Below are 14,542 nucleotides of genomic sequence, written 5' to 3'. Positions count from 1 at the left end.
AAAATCCTTTTCACTTATGTTGCTATTTTTATGAACCAAAGCTTGTGATTTCCTCAAAGAATTGCGTATACATTATTTCCACGTCTCTGGAGATCCATGCTGGCTTCCACTCATAATTATTCCTATTTTTGCAGCTTTTATAAAATACATTCTGATCAGCATCTTAAAGTTCTCCCCTGGAAACCATCCACTACACTGAGAGATACTGCAGAGAACAAAATCAATGTTATGCTGCCTTTCTTTCTGTCTTCCAAGTGCTATCACCCGGAGGTTGTAGTTAAAATGAGAGATGGATAGAGTGCAAGGGGAAAAAGTGCCACTATATCAAAATGTATTTGATTTCATTAGGAGTTACTCTACTTCTAGTTTGTAATTAGCTTGTTTGTGCATAGCAATCCCCATCTGCCATATCCAAGGAATTTTGCCTGACATAGAAAATTGTGGCTTTCTAAACAGGAGCCCTTTTTCATGTTTGAGAATAGAATAATTTGTTAGTTTCCCAAAAGCTGCACACCACCATACCACAGAATTGTAGGGTTTGGAAGGGACCTGTGAATATTATCTGGTCCAGCTATCCAAAGAGTTGAAGGGAACCATTTGTGAAAATGACAGAGATCCAGCACTTACATGCTGATCTAAGAAATCTGTAGCAAGGAGAAAGATGATGCACAAGTAACACTTCTGGTGTAAGAAAGAGCCAAGAGAAATGTATGATAGGGCATCCAGCTACTGTTTATCCCAGACTGGTTGTCTCCCTTTTCTTGTATGATGTCCTGATAGAAGAAGTTATCATTCAGGGTACAGGGAATCCTAACCCAAATCTTCGGAGCCGCTAAATGGGTTTAGTGCAGAAGTTGCTAGGATAATGGAAGAATCTGGTATTTCAGGCCTACAAATGGCTCTGTCATGAAGAGGATACGCTCCCTAGTTATCTAATGTAGCCAGGAATCTCCATGCCACTTATAAATAATAGGCATCCAGATATAACAGGTGCCATATAAATCCACAGGTGAATACTTCTGGTTGAGAGACAGTCATATGGACACTTTTTTCCCTTTCTAACTATTCCAAGAAATCTGAAACTACGTTCCTAATACTTCTGCTAAGCAGCCAGTTCTGTAGCCCCAGAATTTGATTCAAAGTCCATTAAAGAAAACCTAGCTGGAAAATCATTAGCAATTCTCTTTGGTATCCATTGTGTTCAAAGGAGAAAGACAGCTTGGTCAGGGACTTTGGTTAAGCTGATTAATAAAATTGGTTACCCAAAGAAATAAAAACAGATATCTAAAACCGTATTAATAACTGTTTGAACACATTAGATGTGATTATTTTTAAACAAATTGAATGAACTGCAACCAATAAGTGTTTGCCACACTCTAAAATGTGATTGCAGGGATAACACAGGAATAACACAGAGTTTTGCTGGTTGATTCTCTGAACTGCAGTGTATCTAGTTTCATAACAGAAGGAATTTTGGATGGTTGGTGTAGCTAGTAAGTCATCTAAATGCACCAGAGCAGGAAGGCCAGTGCAGTGGGACCTGGTGATTCAATGGAGAGACTGAACTCTTCCCACTGCATTGCAGAAATCAGGAGTAATCAGACATCCAGCAGAGCAGGAGCCCTCCCCGGATATAGCTGCCTACACATTGTTGCCTGAAAACTTTTGTCTACCTGTGGTGACTCTATGTAGGTGTTGGTCAGACCTGGCTATGCAAGAGTAATGTGCAGGACAACTTGCATCAGTAGAGAAACATCCTCCCATCATGGTAACATCTCCTGAAAAAAGAATTCCCCTTTTTGCAGTGTATGGATTTTTTTATGGTGGTGTTGATGGTAGCCAACAGGAGCTGAATGTAAAAGAAGAGCAAGCTTTGCAAGAAGTAACCCCTTGCCCCTACTGATGTAGCTGGAAAGAACAGGCAGGCTTTGGGTCACTGTTGGCCAGATTTCTATAAGTTTTTGATAAAACTTGCTGTTTCTACTCTTGATGTCCTTATTCTCCATACACCCCCATCTACCTGTTTTATCTTGCTATGTTCTGGCCTCAGTGAACTCCTGGCAGGGAGTTCTACGGATTAATTGCACGGTGTGTGAAACTATTTTCATTATTTTGTAGCTCTGTCAGAAGGTCGTAACTGTGTCTTTGCCAAGTTTCATCCCATTTCTCCTCTTATCGACTCTGGCCTAACCCCAAAATAAATTTCTCTATTCTGAAGAGTTTGTGCTGCTTTACTGAGTACAACAGACCCTGAAACAGCTGTTTTCCTGATAGAGCATGTAACTGTGTTTTTAATTTATGATTAAAATGTATTGATTAGTATGTGATGAAATAGTGTTAGCCTAGAAAAAGAATCAAAAACGAGATCTCTGAAAACAGAGCCTGAGTGCTTTATTCAAAGTAAAGGCCAATTAAAGCAGTGCCCGTATATGACTCTTGAAGAAAAAAATATATCTGTACGACAAGATTAAGGGCTTATAACATTTTGGAATCCTGTGTTCAGAGATGACAGATGAAATATCTCAAGAAGCACCTACAGCTGTTTTTTTTTGTACATCCTGAAAACATCATCTTGACTTTTACCTCAGACTGAAGCCAGCAGGAGTTCAGCGCCTCCATTTGCCAATCTGTCCGCACAAATGAAGGGAGTAGCACTCTTGGTTCTTGGGTTAGAAACGTGCTTTCAAAGCAGCCTGACATCTGTATTGCTGGAAAGGGGCTTGCTCCTATCTGCAGTAGCATTATGGCATTCACAGACAAGCTAGAGTTAAATGTTGCAAAAATGAAAGAAATGAGAACAGACTTAAAGTGAAGAGGGGCGTGAGGAACTTCAGTAGAGTTTACTCTCTTACAAACAGTGAGCCATGTATCCTGTAGGGTTGAGCATTATAACTCGTGCTGTTTCTAGGGTCTTTCAGCTAGGAGAAAGTGATTTCTGCTCAGTCTAAGGCTTTATCTACAAGAAAGGACCAGTACCAGATAATTCTAAAGGAGTGAGAACCTTACAATCAGTAATACGTAATTCTGAAGAAAATCAGAGATGTGCTTAATGCTCTGGCAGTGAGCCACAGGTTTTTATCAGCTCTGCCATATATTTAATGATAATCCCAAGTAATATAACTGGGTTATTCTCATTAACCACATAAATATTGAGTCTTCCCCCTTTATTTAAGTCCTTAATCTCATGATCCCAATAATATCTTCTGGTGATGAGCTCTGCAGTCTGATCATACACAGATTGAACTGTCTACTTCATAATGTGAGAGCAGGACCCAAATACTGTTTTGTCTGGAAAGAGCGGGGATTCAAGTTTGCCAGACTTTCTAGCTATGTTAAAGTCCATCTGAATTTTGCTTCTTGCATACTGAGTTTTCCAGCCACGTGAAAGAAACTGCACTAAGTAGCTCCTATTTTCTGTAAGTGTTTATGAAATAATTTTACTAACCATTTGCCTTGACTACAGATCATTGTAAAGAGCAGCATGGTGGATGACTTATCAGAGCAAATCCAGGCTGGCTTGAAGAACACAGAGAGAAACCTGTTCCCTTCTAGTTATTTTGAGAACAGGATAGAAAGGGGATCTAATATAGATTTCACCAACAGTGAAAAATCACAAAAGCTGGAATATTTAAGTGGTACAGCTTCTTCTTTACTTTTCTTGGAGTTTTTAATAGACTGGTGTGATTGGTAGTGAGTACAGCAATAAGAAGTACTGGATGAGCATAGTATTCCTCTTAAAGCCAGGCGTGTTAGAGAGACAGGGTCTGGTAGTTAAATCTTTGTTGCTGTCTTTCCGGATCTCCTCTCATTCAGAGTGTCACCATGGCAAACCCTGTAGCACCTGTGTGTTTCAATTCCCCAAGCTAAGAGAACAGGGAAGATAATGGACATCCATTTCAGTATATTACTTAATGATGTACAAATTGCTTTGAGGATGAAAAGTGCCTGTTATCTTTGCTTTTCCTTTAAAAGTGTGGCATGCTTTCACCACCATTAGTGAGGCAAGTCCAGGGAAAAAACCTACACATAGCCTGGACAGTTAAGTCACAGGAATAATTGTGGTTGGATATGGCCCGCACCTAGGAGCATTATTATCTAAACAGAGTAGAAAGCACCTACTAGGCACCCCAGTTCCTGCTTTTTACAGCCAGTGACATACTCATTGTGTCTGGTGCATTCAGCTCCCTGAAAAGTATCAGCTGTGTCAAACGTTTCCAATCTAATACCTCATCCGTACTGACTGTGCTCTTTTGCACTTAGCTAGCACAGTTGAGAATAAGCTGGAAGTCACAGATGAAATATTTTGGTGCAGATTCAGACAGCAGCAGATATATTTGCTCAGTGTGGTTTCTCTTGTGTTTCAATAAATGACCTCTGCTTTTGACTGAATGGGTACAAATAAAACCACGCTTAATTAGGCTAAAATAAGGACCTTACCAGCATCCAGCATCCTTACTGACCTGAGCTACTATGTCTTGGAGCAATGTGTGCAGCAATAGACTCCAGAAAAACATCCAGCAAGGTGTCAGAGAGAAATTCTTGTTTTAATGTACTAGCTTCTCAGCTGGGAACATTTCTATGGAAAATAAAGCTTGTTAATCAGTAATATAGGTCTGTGCAAAGAAGAAAATTCTGCAAATTAGGATTTTAGATTTCTGCCAGACAGAGTTTTATTTAGGAACATATTGAAGTATCTATGCAGGAAAGGATGCAGCAGTGTAAATGGTGTTAGATGGTTTAGGGCAGATGTTGTGTTCAGACTCTGCACAAAGCAGAAAAAGGTGGAAGCAGAGGGGAGCAGGTAGATTTTCTCTGACTACATGAAATTTGGGTACAGAGCTGCATTTTGGAATAGGTGCTAAATCGATCACACCCCGAAAACAGAACTTGGTGGGGAGAGAAACCAGTACCTTTTTACAAGGCATTTCCTCAATGATTTCTGGTCCTTCACAGTTAAATACATAATGTTCCTAATATTTTGTGGGAATGGATAGCTGCACTTTGCTGAAACAGGAATGCTGGATTGCCTCAGTTATGAATTGCCCTATTACTGTGTTCCAGGTGTTAAGTGTTGTATCCCCAAAGCTGAGACACTGGTGGCAGTTTCCATGCTGTGACCTCTGCCTCAACCAGGCTGGCTACAGTCTTCTCCATTCCAATGCAAGCCCCAGTCATTTGTCTGTGGCTGATGCTAGTGGATTTTCTGTAAATGCCATCCTTCAGCAAGTTGATTTCCATACACCAAATGAAAGAAGATAGAACTTAATCCAGCTAAGTAAGCCTCTTCCTTTCCAGAAGATGCGGAGTTTTACACTGCTGACTCTTGCAGATGAAGTCTTCAGGGAAATGCTCAGCAGCGTGGAGCACTGTGAGACAGGGGAGCTCACAGAATGAATGCTGCTTACAGGAGAAGTGGTGTCTGCAGATGTAGGCTCAGCTTAGTTGCAAATTATGATCTATGGAGGGTGGGAAGCAAAGCAGCTGGGATAACTCAGCCTACATTGTTTTTTTAATAAGTTTCTTCTTTTCCCAGGTAGCAGTGATAGGATAAGAGATAATGGCCTTAAGTTGTGCCAGGAGAGGTTCGGGTTGGATATTAAGAAATTTTTTTTCTCTGAACAAAAGGTGAAGCAGTGGCATAGGCTGCAAAGGGAGGTCCCTGGAGATGTTCAAGAGCTGTGGAGATGTGGCACTGAGGGACATAGTGAGCACTGTAGGGATGGATTGGTGTCAGAATGGATGTTCTTAGTTGTCTTTCCAGCCTTAATGATTCTATGAAATGGTTGTGCAGTTGCAAAGAGGGGATTTGCCATTTCTCTCTTCCCATCCTGAAAGGGAAACTCCTTCCACCAAGGAAAATCCTGAGCATAGATGCTTATTTTGAAAGGAAGTGTCAGGCTGTCCAAGCACAAGATTATCTTGACCAGACCAGAATTGAAGAGAAATTTCTGAAGCTTGTGTCTGGATAATGTCAAAGCTGGGAAAAACAGGGCAGAAATATGAAAAGAGGGAAGATTCCTCCTCCAGTTTAAGCAGAGCACAGAAAGAGCCAGTTGTGTAGCTAACACGGAGTCAGCCTGATAAATAAAATCCTAACCAGAGACTATTTATGCAGGGCTATGATTAGAGAGGTAAGGAGAAATTTTGGCTTGCTTGCTGACACTGCTGGCTCCTTGCAGTGGAGTGCTACTGCTTGATGTAACAAATCTTGGTCCAAGTTAGCACTAGGGAAGGTGCATTCCAGCTGTAACGCAGGTACTTTTTTTAAAGTAATAGAGAACCCTACAGTCTGCTTTTCAAAATTCATTTGTCTTTGTCTTGTGTCCCTACAGGAAGAGTGCCAGAACTATGTCCGAGTGCTGATTGTTTATGGCAAGAAAGTTTTTACCTGTGGTACCAATGCCTTTTCACCAGTGTGTTCCAGTCGTCAGGTCTGTTTTGCCTCGTTTGTGGTAATGGAGGGGGCTGTAAACATGTGCTGGGGATAGCCAGTCATTTGCAGTGCATCACAGGAGCAGAGAATATGTTTCGAATCCAGTTGATCTGATATTGTTCTTATTTTGGTCTCTGGGACCCTTTGGGTTGCTTTAGCAGTGGATGTATCCACAGGTGGGGAGCAAAAAACTGTTGTGGACCCACTAGATCTAGGCAAGGTACTGCTTGTGTAGACCTTGAGTATACTGTTGGAAATGGGGAATATAGACAGGCTTAGTTATGAGTGCCTTCTGACCTGAATACTTACATGTTTCATTCAAAATAAATGGCACAACACTCCTTGGCTTCAAGAGAGGTGGGAGTGGGTCCAGAGTAACGTTAACGTTCATATTTTTTTTAATGCCAGTATACATTCAGAAGGTGTCTGTGGAAGATTAAGAACCTGTGCTAGCAAGAGGAGCACCTAATTACCCTGAGTGGGCTGGGCTCTGTAGTCTTTATTGGCAGAGGAATCACCCTTCTTACAGAGCAGTAGGATCAGTGAGGCTCAGACACAACTTCTTACAGTGGCAAACAATGTATGCAAAGATCAATTTATAGCCACTGCTGGCATTACTGTCTTCTAGCTGCTTGTTTTTTTCAACTGGGGCTTTGCTTGTAGGTACTCATGGACAAACAGAATTGTCTGTACCATTGCAAAAGCCAGCTGCTCTTTACATTGTCTCTTCTCTTGTTTTAAATACAGGTAGGAAATCTTAGCAAAATCATTGACAGAATTAATGGAGTGGCTCGGTGCCCGTATGACCCCCGGCATAACTCAACAGCTGTGATTACATCACGAGGAGAACTCTATGCTGCAACTGTAATTGATTTCTCTGGGCGGGATCCTGCTATTTACCGCAGCCTTGGAAATGTTCCCCCACTCAGGACAGCACAGTACAACTCCAAATGGCTCAATGGTAAAGTCATGTGGGACGTATATGAGCAGGAGATGTGTTAAAGTCAACTTGGCAGACTTGTGAATCTTTCCCTCTGTTTTAAAGAGTTACAACGGGAATGGGCTTCTGGTGCAATAGACAGTCCAGCTTAGAAGATGTTTAAAAATAGCCTGGAAGTTGGTATCGAGTATGGAAAGTGGGTCTTACAGGCTACTTAACATAGTTGTGAGTCTGTCTTCTAAGATGACCAAAGGCATCCTTTTAGCAAGAAAATTCCTCAAGAATTTGAAGATCCGATTTACATAAAGCCTCATATTGTTGACCTAGCTCTGAAATTTATTGAGCACCCTCTACTTCTACTGACTTAGCTGAAAATGGTTGGTTGCAGTGCAAGGTCAGTCTGAAAATGAGAAATTTCACCGCAAGTTATATTCCATGTAAACCCATGTTGTTGTGGATTTATAGTTATTCAAATCATGTGTTACCCCAGTGTGATAATACTGTGCATTAAGCAAGCTATAGAATTACAACTTGGTAGTTGCTGCACTGAGCTGATATCTTCTGACTGAACATTTTGACAGAGCAGACTTTTGGCCTAGCTATGTTGACCAGATATTCAGAATGTTCCTGTTGGATTCCAGAACCTTAATGAGACTGCACTAGGCTTCTGCAGTCATTCGTATATGAAGTCAGCATGAAGAATAGAAGTCATAACAGGATGTCATCGGGCAAGACTGAACTAGGACTAAGAAGCAGTGTAACTCATAAACACTCATTAGAAGTACGTGCCTGTTGTCTGTGCACAAATTAAGAATTGAGAAGGAAGTCTCACTGGAACTGGGGAGTTTAAAGATGGGCAAACAGAAACTGAGTTTCTAGGCTGTTGTTGGAAAAGCTAGTGTGACTCTTGGATTTATGAGTTTGTGCAGTGTCGATGACTATGAAGTAATTTCATCCTCTTTTATCCACTTTTCAACAAGATACAGAAAACTTGAAGATGATTCAGAGAAGAGCCATGGAATGATTTGAAGCTTGGGAAGTCTGCCTCACAGTGAGAGACTTAAGGAGCTCAATGTATTTCTCTTTCTGAAAAGGAGATAAAAGGTGTTTTGCTCATGATATGGAAGTATTTACATCAGGAGAAGATCTCCGGCAGGATGAAGTTCTTTAATCTAGCAGACAACTCATGACAAGAGCCTGTCATTGAGAAATAAAACCAGATAATGTCAAATGGAAGAAGTTCAGGCTGCAGCTGGGGCAGTCTTTAGTCATTTGAACAAGTCTCCAAGGAAAGTAGAAAGTGATAGATGTGACTTCGTGATGTGACTTTGTCCTGTAAGATCAGATTTGCTTCGAAAGACATGATCTAATTCACCTGCTAGTTGTAGGATCCAGTGGTGGACTTGCAGGCTGTAATTCTCTGGTTTCTTAGACAGAAGGTCAGACTGGTGATCACAGCAGTCCTTTAAGGTTCATGGTTTGTTTGTAAATTTGGTCAGAGATGCTTTGCAGTGCCTTTCCCTTTCTACCTTGTTCTACCTCCAAAAGCTGCCTTGCAGCACCATCAGCCTGATTTCTTCTCCCTCTGCCGGACTCCGTTCTCCTATCATTCCTGGACTGCAGCATTAAAGGAATTCAGTACTTTTCTTTTTCTTTCTTTGTTCATTTCTCAGAAATGAACATCATTAAAGCACCCTGTAAAACCAACTGGATTTTGTTGTTGTTTAGTCAGATATTATTCACTGGCCAATCTTTTCTCTTTGCCAAAGAAACTGTTGGGATGAAAGACTGAACACTTTTAAAGCTTTGTTAAATGCCCAATCAAAGTATTCACTGCAAACCAATGCCAGGTTCTTTTCAATTCTTGTGAAAATAATACAAATAATTGCAGAAGAAAAAAGAATTAAGGAGAGCTTGCTCTGATACTGTCAGTTTGTGGCATGGTTTTGTTTTATGGACATAAGATAATCTTTTGTGCCTTAGAAACTGGAAAGGCTTTATGATAAAAGCCAGATGTGACTGCGCTGGGAAAATAGGTTGAGTGTTTTAGTGCAGCAGCCTGGGGAGTTGAGCGGATGCAAAAAGTATATTTAACACTCCATAAGATGCAGCTCAGAAAAAAATAGGTAAAGGAACCCAATGGAAAAGCTTTATGTTGTAAAATGACTATAGGAAAGGAGAGTAGTGCATAGACAAAGTCCTTTCACTCATGTTCAGTAGCAGCTTTGCCAGTGAAGTGGGGAAATTATGGGCTCTTTCCCAGATCTGAACAATGGAGCTAGAGCTGTACCCCCCTGTATCATTATTTTCATCTACTGTTTCTATGTCTGCTGCTGACTTTGAACTCCCTCTGGTTGCAGCTTTGACAGCCTGCATAGAGGGAGCTGGTTGTAATGCATTGGGCAAGTTGAGCATAGGTTGATTTCTGACCTGTATAAACCTCTTCACATTTGTTTTTCAGAACCCAACTTTATTGCTGCCTATGACATTGGTTTGTTCACCTACTTCTTTTTTCGAGAGAATGCGGTAGAACATGACTGTGGGAAAACAGTATATTCTCGTGTGGCCAGGGTCTGCAAAAATGACATTGGAGGGAGATTTTTGCTGGAGGACACATGGACAACTTTCATGAAGGCCAGGCTGAACTGCTCCCGTGCTGGAGAAATTCCTTTCTATTATAATGAATTGCAAAGCACCTTCTACCTTCCTGAGCAAGACCTGATCTATGGTGTCTTCACCACTAATGTGTAAGTTGCACTGCTTTTAGTGCCCTTCTTCTGTACTCAGCAGTCTGAGACTGACGTTGTCCTGATTTCTTAAACAATCTGATCAACAGTTTTTGAAAGATCCTTTGGTTAACACAAAGGAATAAGTAGGTTTGTATTATCCATCATGGCAACAGTGCTTTAGGACAGTGTTTTCTGTCCATTGCTCATGTTTGCCTGGGGTCCCTAAAAGTTGACAGTACATTTCTAAATTACGCAATTTTATATAAGCTTGAGCAGTAACAGACTTCTGACTTTCTGTTACTTATGTAGTTTGCAGAGCTGATCTGAAAAGGACGCAGGAGAAAAATGACTTTATTTTATTTATTTATTACTTAATGCCTGGATGATCTGACACTATTGTGTGGACATCAGGGCTGGCCCTACAAAAGGACAGATATATTCACTTAGAGAGAAGGGTTAGAATGAGAAGAAGGAGGCAAATGGCATCACAATAGCCTGTACTGAAATCAGCATTAACTGCTGCTAAACAATACATTATATATGCAAGGTCATGCAGGCTACACAGCTTTTGACTTTTCTAAGTGGGTCTATACCTCTGCTACAAACAGTCTCAGGACCACAAATCAAAAGCAGCATTAGAACTCCAAGGGGAAGGAATGATTTCTGAAACTTCATAATCACCTTTTCTTGGCTTGATATTGAAAAAACTTGTAATTGGAATGATTTAATGTAGCTGGGAAGGCAGAAAGGAGAAGTTAATTAAAAAATATATTAAAAAACTCATAATGTATTTTTTTTTAAGACAGAAAAAGTGAAATAACTTTTTCTCTGAAGCCCAGGGCTAGGATGATAAGTTTCAGGCTATAACCAGACTGTGTGGTATTGAGTTTCAATAATACATGTTCTCTAGGGGGGTGTTATCCTGACGTGTAAACTAGAGAGTAGAAATCTGAGTTAGTTACTCCACCTGACAACCACTCAAAATGCCTTTCTCATGCTGGGTAGCCAACTACTTTGGGGCTATTTTTGCTATGGAGTACTGTTCAATAGGAAGGAGGATATGGACCCGTGGATATGAATAAGGATATGAAGCCTGTTAGCTGCAGAACTAGTATGTGCAATTTCTGCTATTAGAGTGAACAGAGCCAGAATGATATTCCCAGTTTGTAAATGCCAAGAATTATGTAAGTGTTTGGGAACCCTCATTCACCTTCCATTTTTGGCTTCTGCACTTTTGTTGCCAATGCCAGCCTAAAACAAGCCTCTGGAGAAGCAGCTAGAAAAGGTTCATGGAGTCTTCCTTCTTGAAGAGTTTCTAAAGCCACTTAGGCATGGTCCTGGGCAACCTGCTCTGGGTGTCCCTTTTTGTGCTACAGTTAGATGGGATGGATCCAGAGGTGAAAAAATATAAGTAGTTGAGCACTGGACCTTGACTGTGGACTTTAGAGAGTATTTGTTCTGGTTTTGAGCTTTTCCCCTCCCAAAAAATATTTACAGGCTGCTAGTGAAACTTCCTGAATGTGAAAGGAAAGCTGGCAACTGCTGTGGCTGATGAAGATGATTTTTTAAATATCAAGAGAGGACTTTTATGATGCCCAGAATGGTAATGTTTTATCTATCCATTTGTCCATTCATCCAGCCAACAACGGAAATTGAAAATGAGAATAAAATTATTAATAAATGTATTATATTAATAAAAATGATATAGATTTTGAGTAAAACAGGATACATGGCCTAGCTCTGGTTGGAACAGTTCTCTCGTGTTGTGTCTGTCTCCAGTTTGGCTAAAACGTGAGACATGGTGTTACCCCTGTCTCCTTTGGATTGCAATTAAGTCACTCTTCTCACATTACAGGTGTATGTTCCCTCCGGTGTCTTCTGAGGACAGTATAATATGTAACATTTGTATAGTAGGAGAGATGAGTTATTGATAATAGCTGAAGTTAGATCAAGTAGCTTGGGTCTACAACATGATGTTCTTTTGAGAGTTCAAAGAGAAAATGTTCCAATTTGTCATCTGACTAGAGGAATAATGGTAATTATTCTTTTAACTTCCACTGGGACTGATATCATGCTGCATGAGTGCTGCATACCAAAGAGGGTTGGTGCATACTCTAATGTGAATACCTGTATAATGGAATACTGATGCACCTAAAACTATTACTTTTTTTTAAAAAAAAGGTGTTTTTATTTTGAAAGTTTCATGTTTAATGGAGTTAGGGTCATCTTTAAAAAAAGGCAATTAGTCTGTATCATATTTAGTTGTGGTAATACCCACATAAGGATTTATTGCTTCATTTTATGTTATATCCAGCTAAATCAGTGGGAAATAATATTGAGGAAGTTGCTGATGAGATATTTCAGAAACTTTTAATACAGTTAAGATAATGTAAGGTAATGGAGACCATGTTAAAACCTCCTTGAACTAAGCCAACGATTTTGTGCCAGGGTGCAGGAGGTGAAATAAAGGAGGCTGCATGTCGTGCAAGGGGCCTGCTGCCCAAACTGATGCCTTTGGTTGGGGACTGGGCTCTGACTTTTCGTAGGGGAGGGATGGGAAATATGCCAGGCCACAGATAGCATTATTTCATCAAAAATGTTGTTCCTTTCTCCTCTTCAGCAAAGGGAATGGAATACACTGTGGATTCTTTAGCAGGGCCCTGAAAAGGTCCTTTTTTTAAATTAAAAAGAAAAAAAAAAAAAAGAAGTGTTTTTGTTAGACTAGCAAGGTTTTATTCCTTCTTTTCCTTTTTCATTTTCCATCTCATTCTCTTTTTTTTTTTTTTTTCTCCCATGTGTGCCTCCAGGCATTTACTTGTCATCCATCATTAGCTTTGTCTTAAGAGCTGCCGTCTGCAAGCATGCACTGCGTCAGCGGTGTGCAGACAAAAGTGGAGAAAGGTTCGCCTGGCGTTGCTTTGACATGTTCAAAGGGAGCTACTCCATCACTGCGGGGATAGGAGAGCAGGGGCAGGAGCAGGGAATGGGAAGGCAAAGTGAAAAGTTCCTCCTGACATTGTATGGCTCTGAGGAAATACGCTGTGAAAGAATCTGGCTTTCTGCTTTCCTGCCTGGGACTGTGAAGCAAGGCTTTCTTTTTTTTTTTTTTTCTGTGAGAAAGTGTAATTATTGGTTTAGTTAAAAAAAAAAAAAAAGTTCTTTTCAGAGAATTCAAATTGCTTTAATTAGCAGCAAGATACATACAGCGACACTTGGGTTATTTAAAAGGCACTGTGACGAGTCAGTCTTCCGTGCTAGCTTTATTTTTAGCTTTATTTTGATATCTTTCTCTCTAAATGTTATTCTTTTTATTAAAAACATAGAAATAAAAAAAAGGAGCTGTCAGCAGGTTTGGAATTTTACGTTACCGCTCAGCAAATGCCATCCTCATCAGGGAGGTGTAAGCCAATCCTTTGGGGGCACAAAGCACTGAGCAGCTCAGGTCCACAAAGGAATGGCTGAGACGGGCCAAACCAAAAAACCCAGCAGATCTGTGTGCAAGTCTGCATGGGCATCATCACCCCCCTAAAAACAATTCCCTGCCAAAAAGTCCTTCCTGCAGTGACATTTCTTTCACTGCGTTCCCCTGGCTGGTGTGTGCATGGTGAGCAGCCTGCCCTACCAGATGCTGCGCCCAGCTGGGAACAGAGAGCAGTGAGCAGTGCAGACAGAGGCTTGCACATATTAGCAAGACATTTGTGCCTGCTGAGCTACTGTAACCACCAGCTTGGTGTGCGCTGTCATTCCCTCCCTCTGCCTGCATGTGTGCATGCATGTGTGGGCTTATATATACAGTATATACAAATAGTAGGAGGTGTATTTTATAGCTGGAGCCGGTAGAAACAGGCTTTCACCTTGAGAAACACCAAGAGATTAAAAATTACGTTGTTTGTAATCAATCAAGATAGATGAGGTGTTTAAAAAAAATAAAAAAAATAAAAAAATCTGGACACAAATAACCCGTGCAAATTAAACTGTATTCTCCTTTCATGTCAGGACTGCTTCTGTGGCCCTTAAATCATAGGCACTTTAAAACCAAGCTTAACATTCATTCTGAAAATTGTCATGCGATTCATTTGCATTTTGCACTTTATTTATTTATTTTTACTCCCCCTGAGATTGGTGTCACTGTACGTCTACCTAGCAATTTACACTTATTTTATTTGAGTGGAGTTTGATATCTGTTATGATGAAAATGTCAGTGTTCTAATGATTAAATTGATTTTTTTTCTCCCTTTTTCCAGAAACAGCATAGCTGCCTCAGCAGTGTGTGCCTTCAATCTCAGTGCCATTACTCAGGCATTTAATGGTCCTTTCCGTTACCAAGAGAACCCAAGATCAGCCTGGCTGCCAACAGCAAACCCCATCCCGAATTTCCAGGTATTGCTGCTGCCCTTTGTTTTGCTCTAGTGCTTTTTACTTTCCATCATCCCATTGGGT

At 40.6% G+C, this 14,542-nt stretch overlaps 1 protein-coding gene across 2 annotated transcripts in view; it reads left to right on the top strand.

Annotated features, from left to right (window-relative positions):
- Positions 1 to 14,542, top strand: part of SEMA5B (semaphorin 5B) — a 251,164-nt gene that overhangs the window by 176,349 nt on the left and 60,273 nt on the right. For both annotated transcript variants that reach the window (XM_042827036.1, XM_042827037.1), the window contains 4 exons: positions 6,333 to 6,431; positions 7,181 to 7,394; positions 9,835 to 10,120; positions 14,347 to 14,482. In XM_042827036.1, the coding sequence (XP_042682970.1) occupies positions 6,333 to 6,431; positions 7,181 to 7,394; positions 9,835 to 10,120; positions 14,347 to 14,482 (735 nt within the window). The remainder of the gene's footprint in view (positions 1 to 6,332; positions 6,432 to 7,180; positions 7,395 to 9,834; positions 10,121 to 14,346; positions 14,483 to 14,542) is intronic.

This window comes from Centrocercus urophasianus, unplaced genomic scaffold (genome assembly GCF_019232065.1).
Source record: "Centrocercus urophasianus isolate 14NV4802_14NV808 unplaced genomic scaffold, USGS_Curo_1.0 seq_28, whole genome shotgun sequence".
Lineage (NCBI taxonomy): Eukaryota > Metazoa > Chordata > Aves > Galliformes > Phasianidae > Centrocercus > Centrocercus urophasianus.
Note: the sequence above shows the minus strand (reverse complement) of the source record. Positions and strands in the feature narration are given on the sequence as shown.